This window comes from Heterodontus francisci, chromosome 24 (assembly GCF_036365525.1).
Source record: "Heterodontus francisci isolate sHetFra1 chromosome 24, sHetFra1.hap1, whole genome shotgun sequence".
NCBI lineage: Eukaryota > Metazoa > Chordata > Chondrichthyes > Heterodontiformes > Heterodontidae > Heterodontus > Heterodontus francisci.
In genome coordinates this window covers 27,209,452-27,229,057 of record NC_090394.1, presented here as the reverse complement: position 1 = coordinate 27,229,057, position 19,606 = coordinate 27,209,452, and the positions used below count along the sequence as shown (strand labels likewise).

The 19,606-nt window shown below is 43.7% G+C and overlaps 1 protein-coding gene across 1 annotated transcript in view; it reads left to right on the top strand.

Annotated features, from left to right (window-relative positions):
• Window positions 1–12,967: 12,967 nt before the first annotated feature.
• The window catches only part of wipi2 (WD repeat domain, phosphoinositide interacting 2), an 81,345-nt gene continuing 74,706 nt past the window's right edge, over window positions 12,968–19,606 (top strand). The window contains exon 1 of the mRNA XM_068055795.1: window positions 12,968–13,201. Coding sequence (XP_067911896.1) covers window positions 13,128–13,201 — 74 coding nt within the window. The 5' untranslated portion in view covers window positions 12,968–13,127. The remainder of the gene's footprint in view (window positions 13,202–19,606) is intronic.

Genomic DNA, 19,606 nt, shown 5'->3' with positions numbered 1-19,606 from the left:
TAGTAATTATTAAACTATTTTTATATAGTAAGTAGTAGTTTTAGGGAATAAAGGTCCCGAGTGTAAATAATCTCAATCTATTGAGTAATTTAGGGGAGTAAATTAAGGGTAAGTCATGGCAGAGCAGCTTGGCAGTGTGGAGTGCTCCTTTTGTGAAATGTGGAAAGTCAGGGACAATTCCAGTGTCCAAGGCGAACACGTGTGCAGGAATTGTCTCCAGCTGCAGCTACTCGAAGTCCACATTTTGGATCTGGAGTGGTGGTTGGGGACACTGTGGAGCATCTGCGAGGCTGAGATCATCATGTACAGGGATGTGGATAGCATGTACAGGGATGTGGTCACACCGCAGGTAAAGACTGCTCAGGCAGAAAGGGAATGGGTGACTGCCAAGCAGAGTAGAAGAACTAGGCAGGTAGTTCAGGAGTCCCCTGGGTGCATCTCCCTATCTAACAGATTTTCCACTTTGAATACTGTTGGGGGAGATAGCTTCTCAGGGAAATGCAGCCACAGCCAAGTCTGTGGCACCACGGGTGGCTCAGCTGCATAGGAGGAGAGGAAAAAGGAGTGGGAGAGCTATAGTGATAGCTGATTCTATCGTAAGGGGTACAGATAGGCATTTCTGTGGCCGCAAAGGTGACTCCAGGATGATATGTTGCCTCCCTGGTGCTAGGGTCAAGGATGTCACGGAGCGGCTGCAGGACATTCTGAAGGGGGAGGGTGAACAGTCAGAGGTCGTGATTCACATTGTTACCAACGACATAGGTAGAAAGAGGGATGAGGTCCTGCAACAAGAATTTAGAGAGCTAGGTAGCAGATTAAAAAGCAGGGCCTCAAAGGTTGTAATCTCTGGATTACTCCCGGTGCCTCGTGCTAGTGAATATAGAAATAGGAGGATAGAGCAGATGAATGCGTGGCTGAAGACCTGGTGAAGGAGTGAGAGCTTTAATTTCCTGAATCAATGGGTCTGTTTCTGGCGAAGGTGGGACCTGTACAAGTTGGACAGGTTGCACCTGAACCGGAGCGGGACCAACATCCTTGCTGGGAGGTTTGCTTGTGCTGTTGGGGGGGGAGGGTGCAGTTTAAACTAATTTGGCAGGGGGATGGGGTACAGAGTGGAGGTACAGTAGGGGGTGAGGCACAGCCAAATATAGAAGAGAAATTAAGTCAGTCTGGAAGACAGAGCAACTATAGACCTGTTGAGGCACAAGAGAATAATGCAAGGCTGGATTGTATCTATTTTAATGCAAGTAATCTTACAAGTAAGGCAGATGAATTGAGAATGTTGAATAACACATGGGAATATGATATTATTGCTATCACAGAGACATGGTTGACGGAAGGGCAGGACTGGCAGCTCAATATTCCAGGGTATAGAATCTTCAGACGCGATGGGGTGGGGGGCAGTGTAAAAGAGTAGGTGGCACTGCACTATTGGTCAAGGAGTCAATTACTGCGGGAAGGAGGGATGATATCTTAGAAGGTTCCTCAAATGAGGCCGTATGGAGAGAACCTAAAAACAAAAAGGGGGCAATCACTTGACTGGGAGTGTATTACAGGCCTCCAAATAGTCAGGGAGAGATAGAGGAGTAGATATATAGGCAAATCTCAGAGAGGTGTAAAAATAATAGGGTAATAATAGTAGGGGATTTCAACGTCCCCAATATTAATTGGGATAGTCTTAGTGCAAAAGGCTTAAAGGGGGCTGAATTCTTAAAGTTCATACAGGAGAGCTTTTTGAGTCAGTATGTAGAAAGTCTTACAAGAGAAGGGGCGTTACTGGTCCTAATCCTAGGGAATGAAGCCAGACAAGTGGTAGAAGTGTCAATGGGGGAGCATTTCGGGGATGGTGACCCTAACTCTGTAAGATTTAAAATAGTTATAGAAAAGGACAAAGATAGACCAGAAATAAAGGTACTGAATTAGGGGAAGGCCGATTTCAATATGATAAAACAAGATCTGGCCAAAGTGGACTGGGAGCAGCTACTTGTAGGAAAGTCTACATCAGACCAGTGGGAGTCATTCAAAAAAGAAATAGTGAGAGTTCAAGGCCAACATGTTCCCATAAAGGTGAAGGGTAGGATCAACAATTCCAGGGAACCCTGGATGTCAAGGGATATAGAGGATTGGATAAGAGAAAAAAAGGAGTCTTGTGGCAGATTCAGAGTGCTGAAAACAGCTGAGGACCTAGAGGAGTATAGAAAGTGTCGGAAGGGTACTTAAAAAAGTAATTAGGAGAGCGAAGAGGGGGCATGAAAAAACACTGGCAGGCAAGATAAAGGAAAATCCCAAGGCGTTTTATTAGTATATTAAGGGCAAGAGGATAACCAGGGAAAGAGTAGGGCCCATTAGGAACCAAAGTGACAATCTGTGTGTGGAGCTGGAGGATGTAGGTGATGTTTTAAATGATTACTTTTCATCTGAGTTCACAATGGAGAAGGACGATGTAGGTGTAGAGATCAAGGAGGGGGATTGTGATATACTTGAACAAATTAGCATTCAAAGAGAGGAAGTATTAGCTGTTTTAGTGGGCTTAAAAGTGGATAAGTCCCCAGGCCCAGATGGGATGTACCCCAGGCTGTTATGTGAGGCAAGGGAGAAGATAGCAGGGGCTCTGACACAAATTTTCAAATCCTCTCTGGCCACAGGAGAGGTACCAGAGGACTGGAGGACAGCGAATGTGGTACCATTATTCAGGAAGGGTAGCAGGGATAAACCAAGTAATTACAGGCCGGTGAGTCTAACATCAGTGGTAGGGAAACTATTGGAAAAAATTCTGAGGGACAAGGTTAATCTCCACTTGGAGAGGCAGAGATTAATCAAGGATAGTCAGCATGGCTTTCTCAGGGGGAGATCTTCTCTCACAATCTTGATTGAATTTTTCAAGGAGGTGACTAGATGTGTAGATGAGGGTAAAGCAGTTGATGTAATCTACATGGACTTCACTAAGGCTTTTGATAAGGTCCCGCATGGGAGATTGATTAAGAAGGTAAGAGCCCATGGGATCCAGAGCAATTTGGCAAATTGGATCCAAAATTGACTTTGTGGCAGGAGGCAGAGGGTGATAGGTGAGGGTTGTTTCTGCGATTGGAAGCCTGTGACCAGTGGTGTACCACAGGGATCAGTGCTGGGACCCTTGCTGTTTGTAGTGTACATTAATCATTTAGATGTGAATATAGGAGGTATGATCAGTAAGTTCGCAGATGACACGAAAATTGGTGGTGTCGTAAATAGAGGAGGAAAGCCTTAGATTACAGGATGATATAGATGGGCTGGTAAGATGGGCGGAGCAGTGACAAATGGAATTTAATCCTGAGAAGTATGAGGTGATGCATGTTGGGAGGACTAACAAGGCAAGAGAATATACAATGGATGGTAGGACCCTAGGAAGTACAGAGGGTCAGAGGGACCTTGGTGTACTTGTCCGTAGATCACTGAAGGCAGTAGCACAGGTAGATATGGTGGCTCGGAAGGCATATGGGATACTTGCCTTTATTAGTCAAAGCATAGAATATAAGAGCAGGGAGGTTATGATGGAGCTGTGAAAAATGCTATTTAGGCCACAGCTGGGGTACTGTGTACAGTTCTGATAGCCACACTATAGGAAGGATGTGATTGCACTGGAGAGGGTGCAGAGGAGATTCACCAGGATATTGCCTGGATTGGAGCATTTCAGCTATGAAGAGAGACTGGATAGGCAAGGGTTGTTTTCCTTAGAGCAGAGAAGGCTGAGGGGAGACCTGATTGAGGTATACAAAATTATGAGGGGCACAGATAAGGTAGCTAGGAAGAAACTTTTTCCCTTAGCGGAGGCGTCAGTATTTTGCTTTTGTACAGGAATAACAGGTGCTGGCCCTCAATAAGCTATGGTTGAGTACATTTCCACATCCCTGGTCTCTTGCCAGTGAGTGAACACTGTTGCCACATGTCGTCAGCTGCATCTTTTTTGTCTGAGCACAAGCCAAGCAGGCTTCGCACACTTATCAAACCTGAGAACCTGCCAGAAATATTTGTAAACCAATCACATGATGGTTACGTTAGTCCAGTCAGGCCTTCCAGCAATGTGCTGGATGATTTTACTATGTGGAGAACTGCTTGGTCACAGGAATGGCAAAAAGCCATGTTGATTTCCAATTTTTTAGCATATGATTATATTTGAATATGTTTTTTTCACAGTGTTCTGAGATCAACAGTGATGCTTCTAATATGAATCCACATGCATTGAGGAACACAAAGCTCCATATTTTTTGGGTTTTCTGGATTCACTTTTCCTGCTTAATTTCAATGTGACAGGTGAAAAACACGGGTGGCTGAGACTGCGATCTTTTCTAAGTGCTGGTTGGCTAAGGAACTGAGCTTAAACATTAATCAATCGGGCCGGGATGTGGTTTCCACTTATTGATCAGTATCGAGTCTTCCCAGCCAGGGAGTGAGAGGGTTGGGGTGGGGAGGAAGGGGGAGGTATTACAGTCAGAAGCAAATTCAAAGCCATGACTTCACAAGCAGAGTTGTTTTTCTGTTGTACCACAAGACAAATTTCACAGGGCTGTGAAGCTTTTGGGGCAGCTGCTTGGAAGTAGTTGTGTCACCTAAACACAACATTATTCAATCCAAATTACAATGTACTGTAACCAGTGTTTGAAGTTTCTCCTGTCCACCTTGAAGAAAAATTAGAGTAAGTTAGAGATAGTTTGGAACCTAGTCACTTCCTTCCTTTCTTTCAATTGTCTTTCATTATATCTGTTTTCATCAAGGTGATGACTCATTTGGGGATTGTTTGAAAAAAAGACGTTCATTTCTATAGCGCCTTTTACAATTTCAGGATGTCCAAAAGCACTTTACAGCAATGAAGTACTTTTGAAATATAGTCACTTTTACAATGTAGGCTGCTTGGCAGCCAGTTTGCACGCAGCAAGCTCCCATATATAACAATATGATAATAACCAGATAATCTGTTTTAGTGATGTTAGTTGAGAGATAAAGATTGGTGAGGACAGCTGGGAGAATTCCCCTGCTCTTACACAGAATAAGTGCTGTGGGATTTTTTTACATCCACCTGAGAGAGCAGCTGACGCTTAGTTTTAACATTTCATCTGACAGACAGCACCTCAGACAGTGCAGCACTCTCTCAGCACTGCACTGGAGTATCAGCCTGGACCACGTACTTGAGCTCCTGGAGTTGGGGCTTGAAACTAATACCTGTTTAATCAGGTGAGAGTGCTATCACTGAGCCACTGCTGACACCTAAATGGCTACATTGACAGTCCAGTGCCTATTTGTTGGGGTTGAAACCACACTGTGCATTATCAGCAACAAATGCATTAATGTAGTCTGAAACAAAAACAAGAAATGCTGGAATCACTCAGCAGGTCTGGCAGCATCTGTGGAAAGAGAAGCAGAGTTAACGTTTCGGGTCAGTGACCCTTCTTCGGAACTCATTAATGTAGTCATCAGTCTACTGTTTTAACAAAGGATTTTAACCCATTCATTTCAGATGGATTAATGCCTTTATTAAAATTGTGGATGGAGTGAATTCTAATATATATCATTTCTAACTACGACTGTTGCACTGTGAGAGTGATCTGATAGAGGCCTTTAAGATTATGAAAGGATTTGATAGGGTAGATGTAGGGAATATATTTCCTCTTGTGGGGGAGACCAAAACTAGGACCAGTGTAAATATAAGATAGTGACTGATAAATTCAGTAGGGAATTCAGAGAGACTTCTTCACCCGGCGGGGGAGGAGGGGTTAGAATATGGAACTCACTACCATGAGGAGTAGTTGAGGTGAATAGCATAGATATATTTAAGGGGAAGCTAGACAAACACGAGGGAGAAAAGAATAGGTTATGCTAATACAGTAAGATGAAGAGGTATCGGAAGAGGCTCCAGTGGAGCATAAACACCAACATCAACCAATTAGGCTAAATGGCCTGTTTCTGTGCTGTACATTCTCTGTAATTTGATGTAAGTTGCATTGATATAGTGCCTTTAACGTTGCAAATCGTCCCTCTTAACTTTCTTACTTGTGGCCTTTAAATCAGGTTACTGCAATATCGGCAATATTGCTGATTGCCTAGCAATGCTGAATAGCCCATTTCCCAAGACGAATAATGTTCTGGGTGCAAGTAGTGGGAACTAAATACTTAGATGAAGCATCCATCTGTTTGGTACACTCAACACCAGAAGCTATGCCATGCTGCAGAGCAGGCAGAGTTCTGGCTGCATAGATGTCCTGACCATTTGACACCACCAGAATGGGCAACTGGTAGCAACTAGGCTTGAGTGTCTGGATGTCTGACTGTGTAGGCCATCACAAATGAACCTGGAATAAAAACAAGAAATGCTGGAAATACTCAGCAGATCTGGCAGCATCTGTAGAGAGAGAAGCAGAGTTAACATTTCAGGTCAGTGACCCTTCTTCAGAACTAGCAAGTGTTAGAAATGTAAAAGGTTATAAGTAAGTAAAGTGGGGGTGGGGCAAGAGATAACAAAGGAGAAGGTGTAAATAGGACAAGGTTACAGAATAGCTGACCAGAAGGTCAGCAAAGGCAAACAATATGTTAATGATGTGTTGAAAGACAAAGCATTAGTACAGATAGGGTGTTAACAGACTGAAATTGAACAGCCGCAAGTACAAACATGAAAAAAAAACAGTGGGTAAGCAAACTGAACAAACTAAGATGAAATAAAATAAAATAAACACAAAAAAAAATTTTATAAAAGGAAAAAGAAAAAAATAACTGAAAATAAAAGTAAAATGGAGCCCGTCATGCTCTGAAATTATTGAACTCAATGTTCAGTCCGGCAGGCTGTAGTGTGCCTAATCGGTAAATGAGATGCTGCTCCTTGAGCTTGCGTTGATGTTCACCGGAACACTGCAGCAATCCCAGGATAGAGATGTGAGCATGAGAGCAGGGGGGAGTGTTGAAATGGCAAGCAACCGGAAGCTCGGGGTCCTGCCTGCGGACTGAGTGGAGGTGTTCCGCAAAGCGGTCACCCAGTCTGCGTTTGGTCTCCCCAATGTAGAGGAGACCACATTATGAGCAGCGAATACAGTTTGCTACATTGAAAGAAGTACAAGTAAATTGCTGCTTCACCTGAAAGGAGTGTTTGAACAAATGAACCTGGCCCTGTCCTCACAAAGCATCTACACACAAGTACTTCCAGCAGGTATCAATTTATAACAATCATAACCAAGAAACTTGGTTCATTTTTCCATTCCTAACCCAGGGATATTAATGCTAATTTCTGCCTCTCCCCACTGTTAGCCCAGGATTAACTCGCTCAGCACAGCTAAATGATCAAATCTGGAACCTTCCTTTTCTGTATAGCTCAGCATTGCACCACATGCTTCCCTTTCCACAAAGCTACTGGAGGGAAGAATTTGACCTAAGAACTTTCAATGGATTTCACCTTCACAGGTAGGCAGGGAGCAACAGAAATCAAGGGGAAAGAAATCAAAAAGTAAATTAAAAGGGAAATTAAAAAGGATAGAATTAAAATTGTCAGGTGATTGTTCAACTTCTTTTGCGTTAAGTTTTCAGAAGTCTTCGTGGCAATCTTTTTCTGTTGCCTTTCCCCCCCCCCCCCCACAATAATGCTACAATGGCTTTTGCATTGCTCTCCCCTTATATCTTTGCATTATGGAGGAAGAAGAGGAGGATCAATTGAGGAATCCTAGGTAAGTCTATCATTAGAGATCACCCATTTCTCGTTGGAACCTTGGTCTCTATGGTGGCACTGAATGTCCTTTGGGTCTCTGACCTGGGAGTTGCATTGTTCCATTGCATTTGCCCCTGGACTTGCCACATGCTCTGTGGTGACCATCTGTGTGAAACCCTCATGCAAGGTTGTCCAACATTACAACCGTGACCACACCTCAATAGTACTGTAATGCACTTTGGGATGCCCTGAGGTTGTAAAAAGTGCTATATAAATGCAACTTTTTCTTTCTTTTTGCACACAAAATGAGAAGACTAGGAGACATAGTCTAAAAATTAGACCTTTCAGGAATGAAATTGGGTAACATTTTTACACACAAAAGGATTGTAGAAGTTTGCAACTCTCTTCTGCAAATGGCAAATGATTCTGGATCAATTATTAATTTTAAATTTGAGATTGATATATTTTTGTTAACCAAAGATATTAAGGAATATGGGCAAAGGCAGATATATGGAGTTAGGTCACAGATCAGCCATGATCTCATTGAATGGTGGAACAGGCTCGAGGGGCGAAATGGCCTTCTCCTGTTTCTACAGTCATATGTTCCTAGACTCCATGACCTGTGCTGCCATTAGTAGCATATTGATTGGCAACGGTCCCCAGTGCTTCACCAACACTCCTTCATTAACAAAGATCTTTCTTTCTTCTTTCTTTGCCCTCCTTGTCTCGGGAGACAATGGGTAAGCGCCTGGAGGTGGTCAGTGGTTTGTGAAGCAGCGCCTGGAGTGGCTATAAAGGCCAATTCTAGAGTGACAGACTCTTCCACAGGTGCTACAGATAAAATTGGTTGTCAGGGCTGTTACACAGTTGACTCTCTCCTTGCGCTTCTGTCTTTTTTCCTGCCAACTGCTAAGTCTCTTTAGCCCCGCCTTTGTGGCTGCCCGCCAGCTCTGGCGATCACTGGCAACTGACTTCCACGACTTGTGATCAATGTCACAGGACTTCATGTCGTGTTTGCAAACGTCTTTAAAGTGGAGACATGGACGGCCGGTGGGTCTGGTACCAGTGATGAGCTTGCTGTACAATGTGTCCTTGGGGATCCTGCCATCTTCCATGCGGCTCACATGGCCAAGCCATCTCAGGTGCCGCTGGCTTAGTAGGGTGTATATGCTGGGGATGTTGGCCGCCTCGAGGACTTCTGTGTTGGAGATACGGTCCTGCCACCTGATGCCAAGGATTCTCCGGAGGCAGCGAAGATGGAATGAATTGAGACGTCGCTCTTGGCTGACGTATGTTGTCCAGGCCTCGCTGCCATAGAGCAAGGTACTGAGGACACAGGCTTGATACACTCGGACTTTTGTGTTCTGTGTCAGTGCGCCATTTTCCCACACTCTCTTGGCCAGTCTGGACATAGCAGAGGAAGCCTTTCCCATGCGCTTGTTTAATTCTGCATCGAGAGACAGGTTACTGGTGATAGTTGAGCCTAGGTAGGTGAACTCTTGAACCACTTCCAGAGTGTGGTTGCCGATATTGATGGATGGGGAATTTCTGACGTCCTGTCCCATGATGTTTGTTTTCTTGAGGCTGATGGTTAGGCCAAATTCATTACAGGTAGCCGCAAACCTGTCGATGAGTCTCTGCAGACACTCTTCAGTGATCAATCCCTCATAAACAAGTCCTGTAAAATTCAGGTCCACAGGCTCAGTGGTTGAGACAGGCTGATGCTCCAAACAGCAGGTTCCTCCTCTTTCTCCACCAATTGCTCCCGTGATGTATCCTGTTATATGTCTCACTCAAGGCCATCCCTTATAGCTCACTGTCCAAATCACTAGATGGATGACCCTGAGCTGGTGCTTCAGAGGAATAGAATAATATATTTTTTTTTTATTTAGAGATACAGCACTGAAACAGGCCCTTCGGCCCACCGAGTCTGTGCCGACCAACAACCACCCATTTATACTAACCCTACAGTAATCCCATATGCCCTACCACCTACCTACACTAGGGGCAATTTATAACAGCCAATTTACCTATCACCTGCAAGTCTTTTGACGGTGGGAGGAAACCGGAGCACCCGGAGGAAACCCACGCAGACGCAGGGAGAACTTGCAAACTCCACACAGACAGAACCCAGAAATGAACCCGGGTCCCTGGAGCTGTGAGGCTGCAGTGCTAACCACTGCGCCACTGTGCATGCTGGCATTTCCCAATGTACTGGGGACTGACTTGTATTTCTTTGGCACAGCTAGGGAAGGCAAGACAGATAACAATGGTGTCCAGATGAGCCGTCTTCACAAGGGTAAAGGGTCTTAGTTTTTACTTTGCTGGTAGTTAGTGAATGAGAGAATAGGATGAGAAGAAAGATCAGAAAAGCTGAAGTGAGATAGATGGAATGGGAGGAGATTCCTCTGGAGTATAAACACCAGCACAGACTAATTGGGCTGAATGGCCTGTTTCAGTGCAGCATAGTCTATGTAAGATGGAACTTGATTGGCAGCTGCCCTTCTATTTTCCCATCTCTGACATCCTCAATGAATTCCCTTCCCAGGATTTTGAGGGTTGATTCCTCACATGGAGTTAGTGGTCAGAAGATAGAAATCATCCTGTAAATGATCTCTTATGCTCGTAACTGTCTATCTTTTCATGCAAGATGAGCAAGAGAGGTTCCAATCAGTAAGATGGCATGCAGTGATACCTAAGAATCACAACAGTAGACGTAACGTGGAAGGGTATAAGAAAAGTGTTAACTGTGGCTCAGTTGGTAGCGCTCTCATCTCTGAATCAGAAGGTTGTAGTTTGCAAGCTCTACGCCTAAGCACAAAACCCAGGTTGACATTCCAATGGAAGTGCTGCACTGTTGGAAATGCCATCTTTCATATGGCACTTTGATGTTAAATGAAGGTCCTGTCTGCTCTGTCAGGTGGATGTAAAATATCCCATGGCAATATTTGAAGAAGAGCATGAGAATTCTGAAATAAAAACAGAAAGTGCTGTAGATACTCAGCAGGTCTGGCAGCATCTGTGGAGAGAGAAGCAGGGTTAACGTTTCAGGTCTGTGATCTTTCATCAGAACTGGCAAAGGTTAGAAATGTAATAGGTTTTAAGCAAGTGAAGCGGGAATGGGGGAAAAGAGAACAAAAGTGTGTGATAGGGCAGGGAGCAGGAGAGATTAAATGACAAAGATGTCATGGGACAAAGGCAAAGGGAGTGGTACATGGTTAAAAAATAAAATAAAATAATAATAAATAAGGCCAGTCATGCTCAGAAATGATTGAACTCAATGTTGAGCCTGGAGGGCTGTAGAGTGCCTAATCAGAAAATGAGGTGCTGTTCCTTGATCTTGTGTTGATGTTCACTGGAACATTGCAGCAGGCCAAGGACAGAAATGTGGGTGTGAGAGCAGGGTGCTGAATTGAAATGGCAAGCATTTTTTAACCACCTGCCTGCCTTGAACTTGGTTTTTCATGGTTGCGCTTTTGGACAGCGCTGTCTATTATTCTGTCATTAACACTCTGTCTGGACTAATGTTTTGTCTTTCACCACACCATTAGGTAGCTGAAGGCACAGTCACCAGATAATCTAGTTTTGTGAACGTACATACGAACGTACAAACATACCAGTTAGGAGCAGGAGTAGGCCACTCGGCCCCTCAAGATGGCTCCGCCATTCAATGAAATCACGGCTGATCTGACTGTAACCTCAACTCCACATTCCTGCCTACCTCCAATAACCTGTGATCTTGTGTTGCTGATTTAGGGATAAACATTGGGAAGGACACTGGTGATAATTCCCCCCTACTCTTCTTCGAAATAGTGCCATGGGATCTTTTGCATGCACCTGAGAAGGCAGGCAGGGCCTTAGTTTAACATCACCTCCAAAAGATGGCAACTCTGACAGTGCAATCCCTCAGTACTGCATAGGAACGTCATCTCGGATTGCTGTGCTCAAGTCTGGAGTGGAACTGGAGCTCAGAACCAGAGGCAAGCATGCTACCAACTGAGCCATAGCTGACACACATGTTTATTAAAAAAAACACTATTATACATTTTATTTTCACATCATCTACATAGAATGACATATAATTTATCGCACAGAAACAGGCCTTTCAGCCCAACTCTTCTGTGCCAGTGTTTATCCTCCACAAGAGACTCCTCCCACCCTACTTCATCAAACCTTTCCTGTATATCCTTCTATTCCTCTCTCCCTCATTTACCTAATTAGCTTCCCCTTAAAAGCATATGTTTTATTCACCTCAGCTATTCCATGTGGTAGCAAGTTCCACATTCTATCCACTTGTTGGGCAAAGATGTTTCTCCCGAATTCTTTATTGGTTTTATTAGGACTATCTTATATTTATAGCCCATAGTTTTGATCTTCCCTAACAAGTAGAAAAATCTTCTCTCAATCTATCCCATCAAACTCTTTTATAATTTTAAAAAACTCTATTTGGTCTACACCCCCCACCCCCATCCTCCCCTTTTTTGGAGAGCTACAGCTTCTTTCCTGATAGTTAGAATATCTCAGTTCCTGTATCATCCTTGTAAATTTGTCGGAGTTTTAATTTTTCTACCGAAAGGGAGGTGGACTGGTGTTATTTAAGGGTGCCCACTTTAAATTAAAACAAATCACTTTATTTACAAAGTGCACAATTTCCCCATTTTTACATGACTACTAAAATGAAATTGGAAAATATTGGAAATACACAAAGAGCCTGTTAGCATCAGTAAAAAGAATACTCTTGTTACACCCTTCATTCTACATAACCATCCTTTTGGATAAAGGAAAACAAACCTGTTAGGAGTGGAATTTTAGGAGTGAACAGTCAGAGAACTGAAGCTACAGTGTCAGAACTCTATTTCTGATCCACACTACCTTCAAGCCTGGCTATCTCTTCGGAAGCACGGAATTGTGGAATTATCAATTTGACGAATTATAAAATGCAAGTTTGTAAGTAGTCATATGTTAGGAAGGGGGTGGGGTGGGGGCAGAGATCATGGTACTAAGGCGGCCCCTTCTCAAAGTGCATGCATGTGGTTATGAGACGAAGACACGATTGGCCTGGCCTGTGATGCCCACTGCACTCCCCTCGACATGCCCCCCTAGGATGCAGTTGCACAACCTTGCTGAGCTTGCACGGGATGGATGGCCACTCAGTGCTGGTGCTAGAGGCAGTGAGAAGAGCAAGAGGAGTAGAGATGGGGGGGTGAATAAAACATGGTGAGTGTATTGCAAATAGGAGCTGCTTGAACTTCATGTTATTGTTGGGGGAGGGAGGGAGGAGGGGTGGCGCATGCGCAGTATGGGTGCCGTTGCACAAACACCATGACAGCTGCGGTGCGCGAGATGCGGCGACTGGTTCATTAAAGAAAACAAACCTCGGGCCGATTTAAATCGAAATAATCGGAGAAGCCGGAGCAGATTGGGCTTCTCCTTCCCCCCACACGGGGGGGAAACGCTCGGACCGATGAACCTGGCCAGTCAGAGCGGGGAGGGCGGCAGCAGCCAGCTCCTCTTCGCCAACTTCAATCAGGACACCACGTAAGGAGAGCCGGGGAAGGGGGCTGGCAGGGGTCGGGGCAGAGAGCGTGCTGAGGCTGGGCAAGGTCGGGGATCTGCGGCCTAGGCTGCAGGGGAGGGCAGAAAGCGACCAGCAACACTGCCACACATCCTCTGCCAATCTGCTCACTATTTCTGCTTCCATTTTTACAATTTTAATTTTCCCCTCTTGAAGTGCTGTTCAAAAGAACATCATAAAAGTTGGATTTTACTATTTGTTAAACGACAGTCATTGGGAAAAATTCTCTTGGGATGCATTTTATTTTAAAAGTCAGATGCAACTGGAAAAAATGTCAGTTTACTATGTGGTTAGCAGATCCTAGTCTGTAACATCCAGTTTAAAGGGACACTATTATTGTTGTTTAGAAAAAAACATCTTTCGAAAGCAACTTTGCATCTAGCATAGTATATAACTAGCATGATCTGATTTATGTAATGTGTTAGCAACAAGTTTCCTTTGATTTTTAAAAAAGATATGCTTTAGGGACTGATCCTGTGGTAGTTTGTAAATACAGTTCATCTTGTACAGGTTCACATCTGATCCGATAATTGGATGGGAAGCATAATGTAGGGAGATGTATTTTAAGTGTGGACTATTCCTGCAGTATTGGGTGGAGATCTGTGTAGTAACTGTTTGCATTTTTTGTCCGTTTTTTCTCGTTGAGAGCTACTGTTCAGGCCTCCACTTGTGTTGAATTATCAAATAGTCTCCTCAGTACAAAGGACTTGATGGGCACTGGTGCTTTGGTTCTAGTATCTCTAGCTTGAGGTTCATTGTGCTGATTCAGGCCTATTCTATAGAACCTCACCCAGTTACACTTGTACCTAACAATATTACGTTCCCACAGTTGACTCGTGGTCCCCAGAGCCACTCTGCGGGCAGTGGGCTGGTGATGAGGTTAGCTGCATTTCTTTCAAAGTGGGAGATTTTTACTCTGATTTTCTTTAAAGTTGTCGATCAAGGAACATTTTATTCTGAGTGTGTTCCTTCACTGTCTTTTGATAGTGGGAGTGATTCTAGATGATTAACAATAGGGTGGCCTTTCACCACAGTTCAAAATGGTACAGAAGCAAAATACTGCAGATGCTTGAAATCTGAAACAAAAACAGAAAATGCTGGAAATAGCAGGTCTGGCAGCATCTGTGGAGAGAAAAGCAGAGTTAATGTTTCAGGTCGATGACCGTTTATCAGAACATCTCTAAATAAAGTTAGAGTACATGGCATTGGGGGGAATATACTGGCATGGATTGAGAATTGGTTAATGGACAGAAAACAGACAGTAGAAATAAATGGGTTATTCTCAGGATAGATGCAGGAAGGATTTTTCCCCTGGCTGGGAAGTCTAGAATCAGCAGACAGTCTCAGAATAAGGGATAGGCCATTTAGGACTGAGATGAAGAGGAATTTATTCACTCAAAGGGTTGTGAATCTTCGGAATTCTCTACCTCAGAGAGCCCTCTGGAGGCTCAGTCATTGAGTATGTTCAAGACAGAGTTCGATTGCTTGCTAGATAGTAAAGGCATCAATGGATATGGGGATAGTGTGGGAAAATGGCATTGAGGTAGATGATCAGCCATGATCTAGCTGAATGGCGGAGCAGGTTCGAGGGGCTGAATGGCCTACTCCTATTTCCTATGCCTAACCTGCTGATTTATTTCCAGAATTTTCTGTTCTTGTTTCAAAATGGTACAGGCTGCATAGCTTGGAAGCAGTATAAATGAGATCACCTGTGGCCTAATCTGTGTGAGTGTATCTGTAACACATATGTCTTCCTTGATTACGCTCACTTGATGACGTATTTTTCTATGCTGTTTCTCATGGTGTATCCTCCAGAGATTCACACACGAGCTATAGTCTCTCGGAGTGGTAGTGATGCTGGCAGGTTTTGCAGCATCCTTGTAGGGTTTTGTTGGATAGGGGTAAAGAGGAAGCTAGAATCAGTTTGTCTGTGTTCCGACTATCTTTGCGAATGTGGCTAGATTTACTTAGTAACTGTGCTATCCACCTGTGACAGAGAATTTATTGCATTGTAGTTTGAAACAGATTTAATGGGAAGTCACTTGATTACCCTCCATTCTGTGTGTCCCTTAGTACTACTTTCAGACCTTTCATAAACAATGCACCTTTAAAGATCTTCTTTGTAAAGACCATCTACAATTTACCTAAAGTCCAACTACAGGTAAATTGTGGGTATGTGAGCCCCACTAATGTTGCTCAAAGGGCAGCCATCACAAGCTATTTATGATAACAACAACTTGCATTTATACAGCACCTTGAATGTAGTAATATGTCCCAAGGTGCATCATAGAAGCCATTATCAAACAAAATTTGACAATTAGCCACATGAAGCGATATTGGGACAGGTAGCTTTTAAGGAGTGTCTTAAAGGACGAGAGCTTTAGGGAGGGAGTAATCTTGTTTAATAGGTTTAGGTGCAGAAACAAATATCTCATGATTTCAACCTTGGTCCCTCTTCTCCATCATTTATATGCTCCCCTCAACAATGTCATCCAGAAACACAGGACCTGCTTCCACAAGTATGATGTTTTGCTGCTCTACCCCTCCACCTCTTTTATTGGCCCCTAGGCTGGTGTTGCATTCTTCACCTGCCTGTCTGACATTTAAGACTTGGATGAGTCACAGTTTCCTTCAGCTAAATGTTGGGGGGGGGGAAAAGCTTTTCTCTTCACCTGCACCTATGTGGCTTTGGCCTATTAATCATCCTGACTGTCATGTCAGTCTAAATCCACTGGTGTGGAACCTTGATGTGTACTGCCTGTGCCTAAGCTCAGCTTCCTTCCCCACATCCAGTCCATTACTAAGACTGCTTTTCTCCACCTTCAAAATATTGCCACTACTGCTCCCCGCTGTTGTGGCAGCTAGAATCCAAGTCGTTCCCACCTTTGGACTTTCTCCACCAGCTTTCCCAACTTCACAGAATCGTTACCGTGCAGAAGGAGGCAATTTGGCCCATCGTGTCCGCAATTCCATCCAACTGCAGCTCATTCAAATTACCAACGGATTGGAGGGTAGCCAATGTAACCCCACTATTTTAAAAAAGGAGGTAGAGAGAAAACGGGGACTTATAGGCTGGTTAGCCTGACATCAGTAGTGGGAAAAATGCTAGAGTCCATTATAAAAGATGTAATAGCAGAGGACTTGGAAAACAGTGACAGGATCGGACAAAGTCAACATGGATTTACAAAAGGGAAATCATGCTTGACAAATCTACTGGAATTTTTTGAGGATGTAACTAGTAGAATAGATAAGAAAGAACCAGTGGATGTGGTGTATTTGGACTTTCAGAAGGCTTTTGATAAGGTCCCACATACTAAAGCACATGGGAATGGGGATAAGGTACTGATATGTATAGAGAACTGGTTGGCAGACAGGAAACAAAGAATAGGAATAAACGGGTCTTTTCCGAGTGGCAGGCATTGACTAGTGGAGTACCGCAGAGATTAGTGCTAGGACCCCAGCTATTCACAATATATGTTAATGATATAGATGAGGGAATTAAATGTAATATATCCAAGTTTGCAAGCGACACAAAGCTGGGTGTGAGCTGTGAGGAGGATGCAGAGAAGCTCCAGTGTGATTTGGACAGGTTGAGTGAGGGGGCAAATACATGGCAGATGCAATATAATGTGGATAAATGTGAGGTTATCCACTTTGGAGACAAAAACAGAAAGGCAGATTATTATCTGAAGGGCGATAGATTTGGAAAGGGGGAGGTGCAGCAAGGCCTGGGTGGCCCTCTGCACCAGTTGCTGAAAGTAAACATGCAGTAGGTAGTTAGGAAGGCAAATGGTATGTTGGCCTTCATAGCGAGAGGATTTGAGTACAGGAGCAGGGATGTCTTGCTGCAATTATACAAGGCCTTGGTGAGATCGCACCTTGAGTTTTGTGTGCCGGTTTGGTCTCCTTATCTGAGGAAGGATGTTCTTGCTATGGAGTGAGTGCAGTGAAGGTTCACTAAACTGATTCCTGGGATGGCAGGACTGACGTATGAAGAGAGATTGGGTCGATTAGGCTTGTATTCGCTAGAGTTTAGAAGAATGAGAGGGGATCTCACAGAAACCTACAAAATTCTAACAGGACTGGACAGACTAGATGCAGGATGAATGTTCCCGATAGCGGGGGAGTCCAGGACCAGGGGTCACAGTCTAAGGATAAGGGGTAAGCCATTTAGGACTGAGATGAGGAGAGATTTTTTCACCCAGAGAGTGGTGAACCTGTGGAATTCTCTACCACGGAAAGCAGTTGAGGCCAAATCATTAAATATGTTCAAGAAAGAGTTAGATATAGTTCTTAGGGCTAAAGGGATCAAGGGATACGGGGAGAAAGCGGGAACAGGGTACTCAGTTTGGATGATCAGCCATGATCGTATTGAATGGCGGAGCAGGCTCGAAGGGTCGAATAGCCTACTCCTATTTTTCTATGTAATCATAACCACGCTCGCCCTTGTTCTTGGAAAGCTCCCCTGGACTCCTGTGCCGCAGCAAATTGATTTCAAGGTCATTGTCTTTGCCTTCAGATCCTTTTACAACCTTGCCCTACTTAGCTGTAAATCTCTGTGTACAATTTCCATTCTTCTGACTCTGGCTCAGTCCTCCCTCCCTATTTTTATTGGTTGCAAAGCCAGTGGCTGCTCTTTCAGTCACTGTTTTGCCCTGCCATCTGAAACTGTCTTCTAAAACACTGTCTTACAAGGTCTCTGCTTTCAGAAGTCTCTTAAAGCACCTTCCATTTTCACCATGTTTTGTCGCCTCGAACCTTTCTGATTCCCTCTCACAAGTTATTCAGCCTCAAAAGGGTTTAGGAAAGTTCTGAGCTCGAGAGCAAAAATATTTGACTTTGTTGACTGATGCTTATTCTCTGCTGCATCATTTTTGTTATGACTGGTTATGGACCCCCAACTGTGTTGCGGACATCTTCCATATAGTGATAGGTGGTTGTAAATCCACAGGTGATATTTTCCTCTGATGGTGATGGCTTTGTATTGTGATAATTTTGTGTTTCTGTACCCACTTCTGCTTATTGTATTGAACTCAGCAGCTGGGTTTCCATTATATGTTATGTCAAATCTTCTTGCTAATCTCCCAGATATACAGCAGATTCATTGGTGGCTGATAGTGATTCCTTTTAGTTTGGGTTTTATATGTGAGCAGTGAAGCTTCCACTGCGCCCCCCCCCCCACTCAGTAAATTTTTAAAATGCTGAAGAAAGAAGTATCTATTTAAAAAAAGCTGTGTGATATGTTAGTTTAGTTGCATCTGCGACCTGGGTTTGAATGCAGTTCAAACTGATGAATTAAAAGGCTCTGTCACCTGCAATTAGCCTGAAGAGAATTGAGTTCTGATAGAAATTTACATCACAAAATTACTCATGTAATTTCACAAATTAGGATGAAACTGTCTTCTCATCTAGACAGCACAAAGAGCATCTGTCCAGTGTGGAAATATAAAACTTTATGCTGGTACATTAGGAACACCTCACCTTGCCTTTGGGCTGTTGTTGAGCAGAGAGGGAGGGGGTTTATTTTGCATCTAGACCAAGATGATCTGCAACTGCTTGATGTTGACATTGGCTGACAAAAGTGTCCAGTCTCTAGCAGTGGTATCCCTTCACTTGGGAGACAGAAATATATTTTATAATATAGCATTGTGCCATAATGATGAGAAGCAGACTTCATTTTCTTTTGCTGTTTCAGGTCTGTGACCTTTCATCAGAACTGACCAGTTCTGATGAAAGGTCACAGACCTGAAACATTAACTCTGTTTCTCTGTCCACAGATGCTGCCTAACCTGCTGAGTATTTATTTTAGATTTACAGCATCCGCAGTATTTTGCATTTATTCATATTTTTGCCCTCATGCAACTAAGTTGGAATTGTCATTCTCCAATGAGCTGGGTCCAACTACCAAAGAACTGGAAAGAAAATAAAGTGATGTAACACCAAATGAAAAAAAACCTCAGCAGTAGATGTACTCAAAGAACAGCAACATAGACTCATCCTTTACAGATTTTGATTACCTGTGCTCACTATCGTTGGTCGACTCTTCTATTGTTTTTTTTTAACGTATGGGGTAGGGTGACCGATAGCTATGTTAAACACAAGAAATAGGAGCAGGAGTGGACCATATGGCCCGTTGAGCATGCTTCGCCTTTCAATGCGATTGTGGCTGATCATGGGCTTCAACTCACTTTCCCGCGAGCTCGCCGTCAAATCCCTTGATTCCCTGAGAGACCACAAATCTGTCTATCCCAGCCTTAAATGTATTCAATGATGGAGGATGCACAACCCTCTGGCGTAGAGAATTCCAGAGAGTCACAACTCTTTGAGTTTAGTAATTTCTCCTCATCTCAGTCCTAAATGATTGGCCC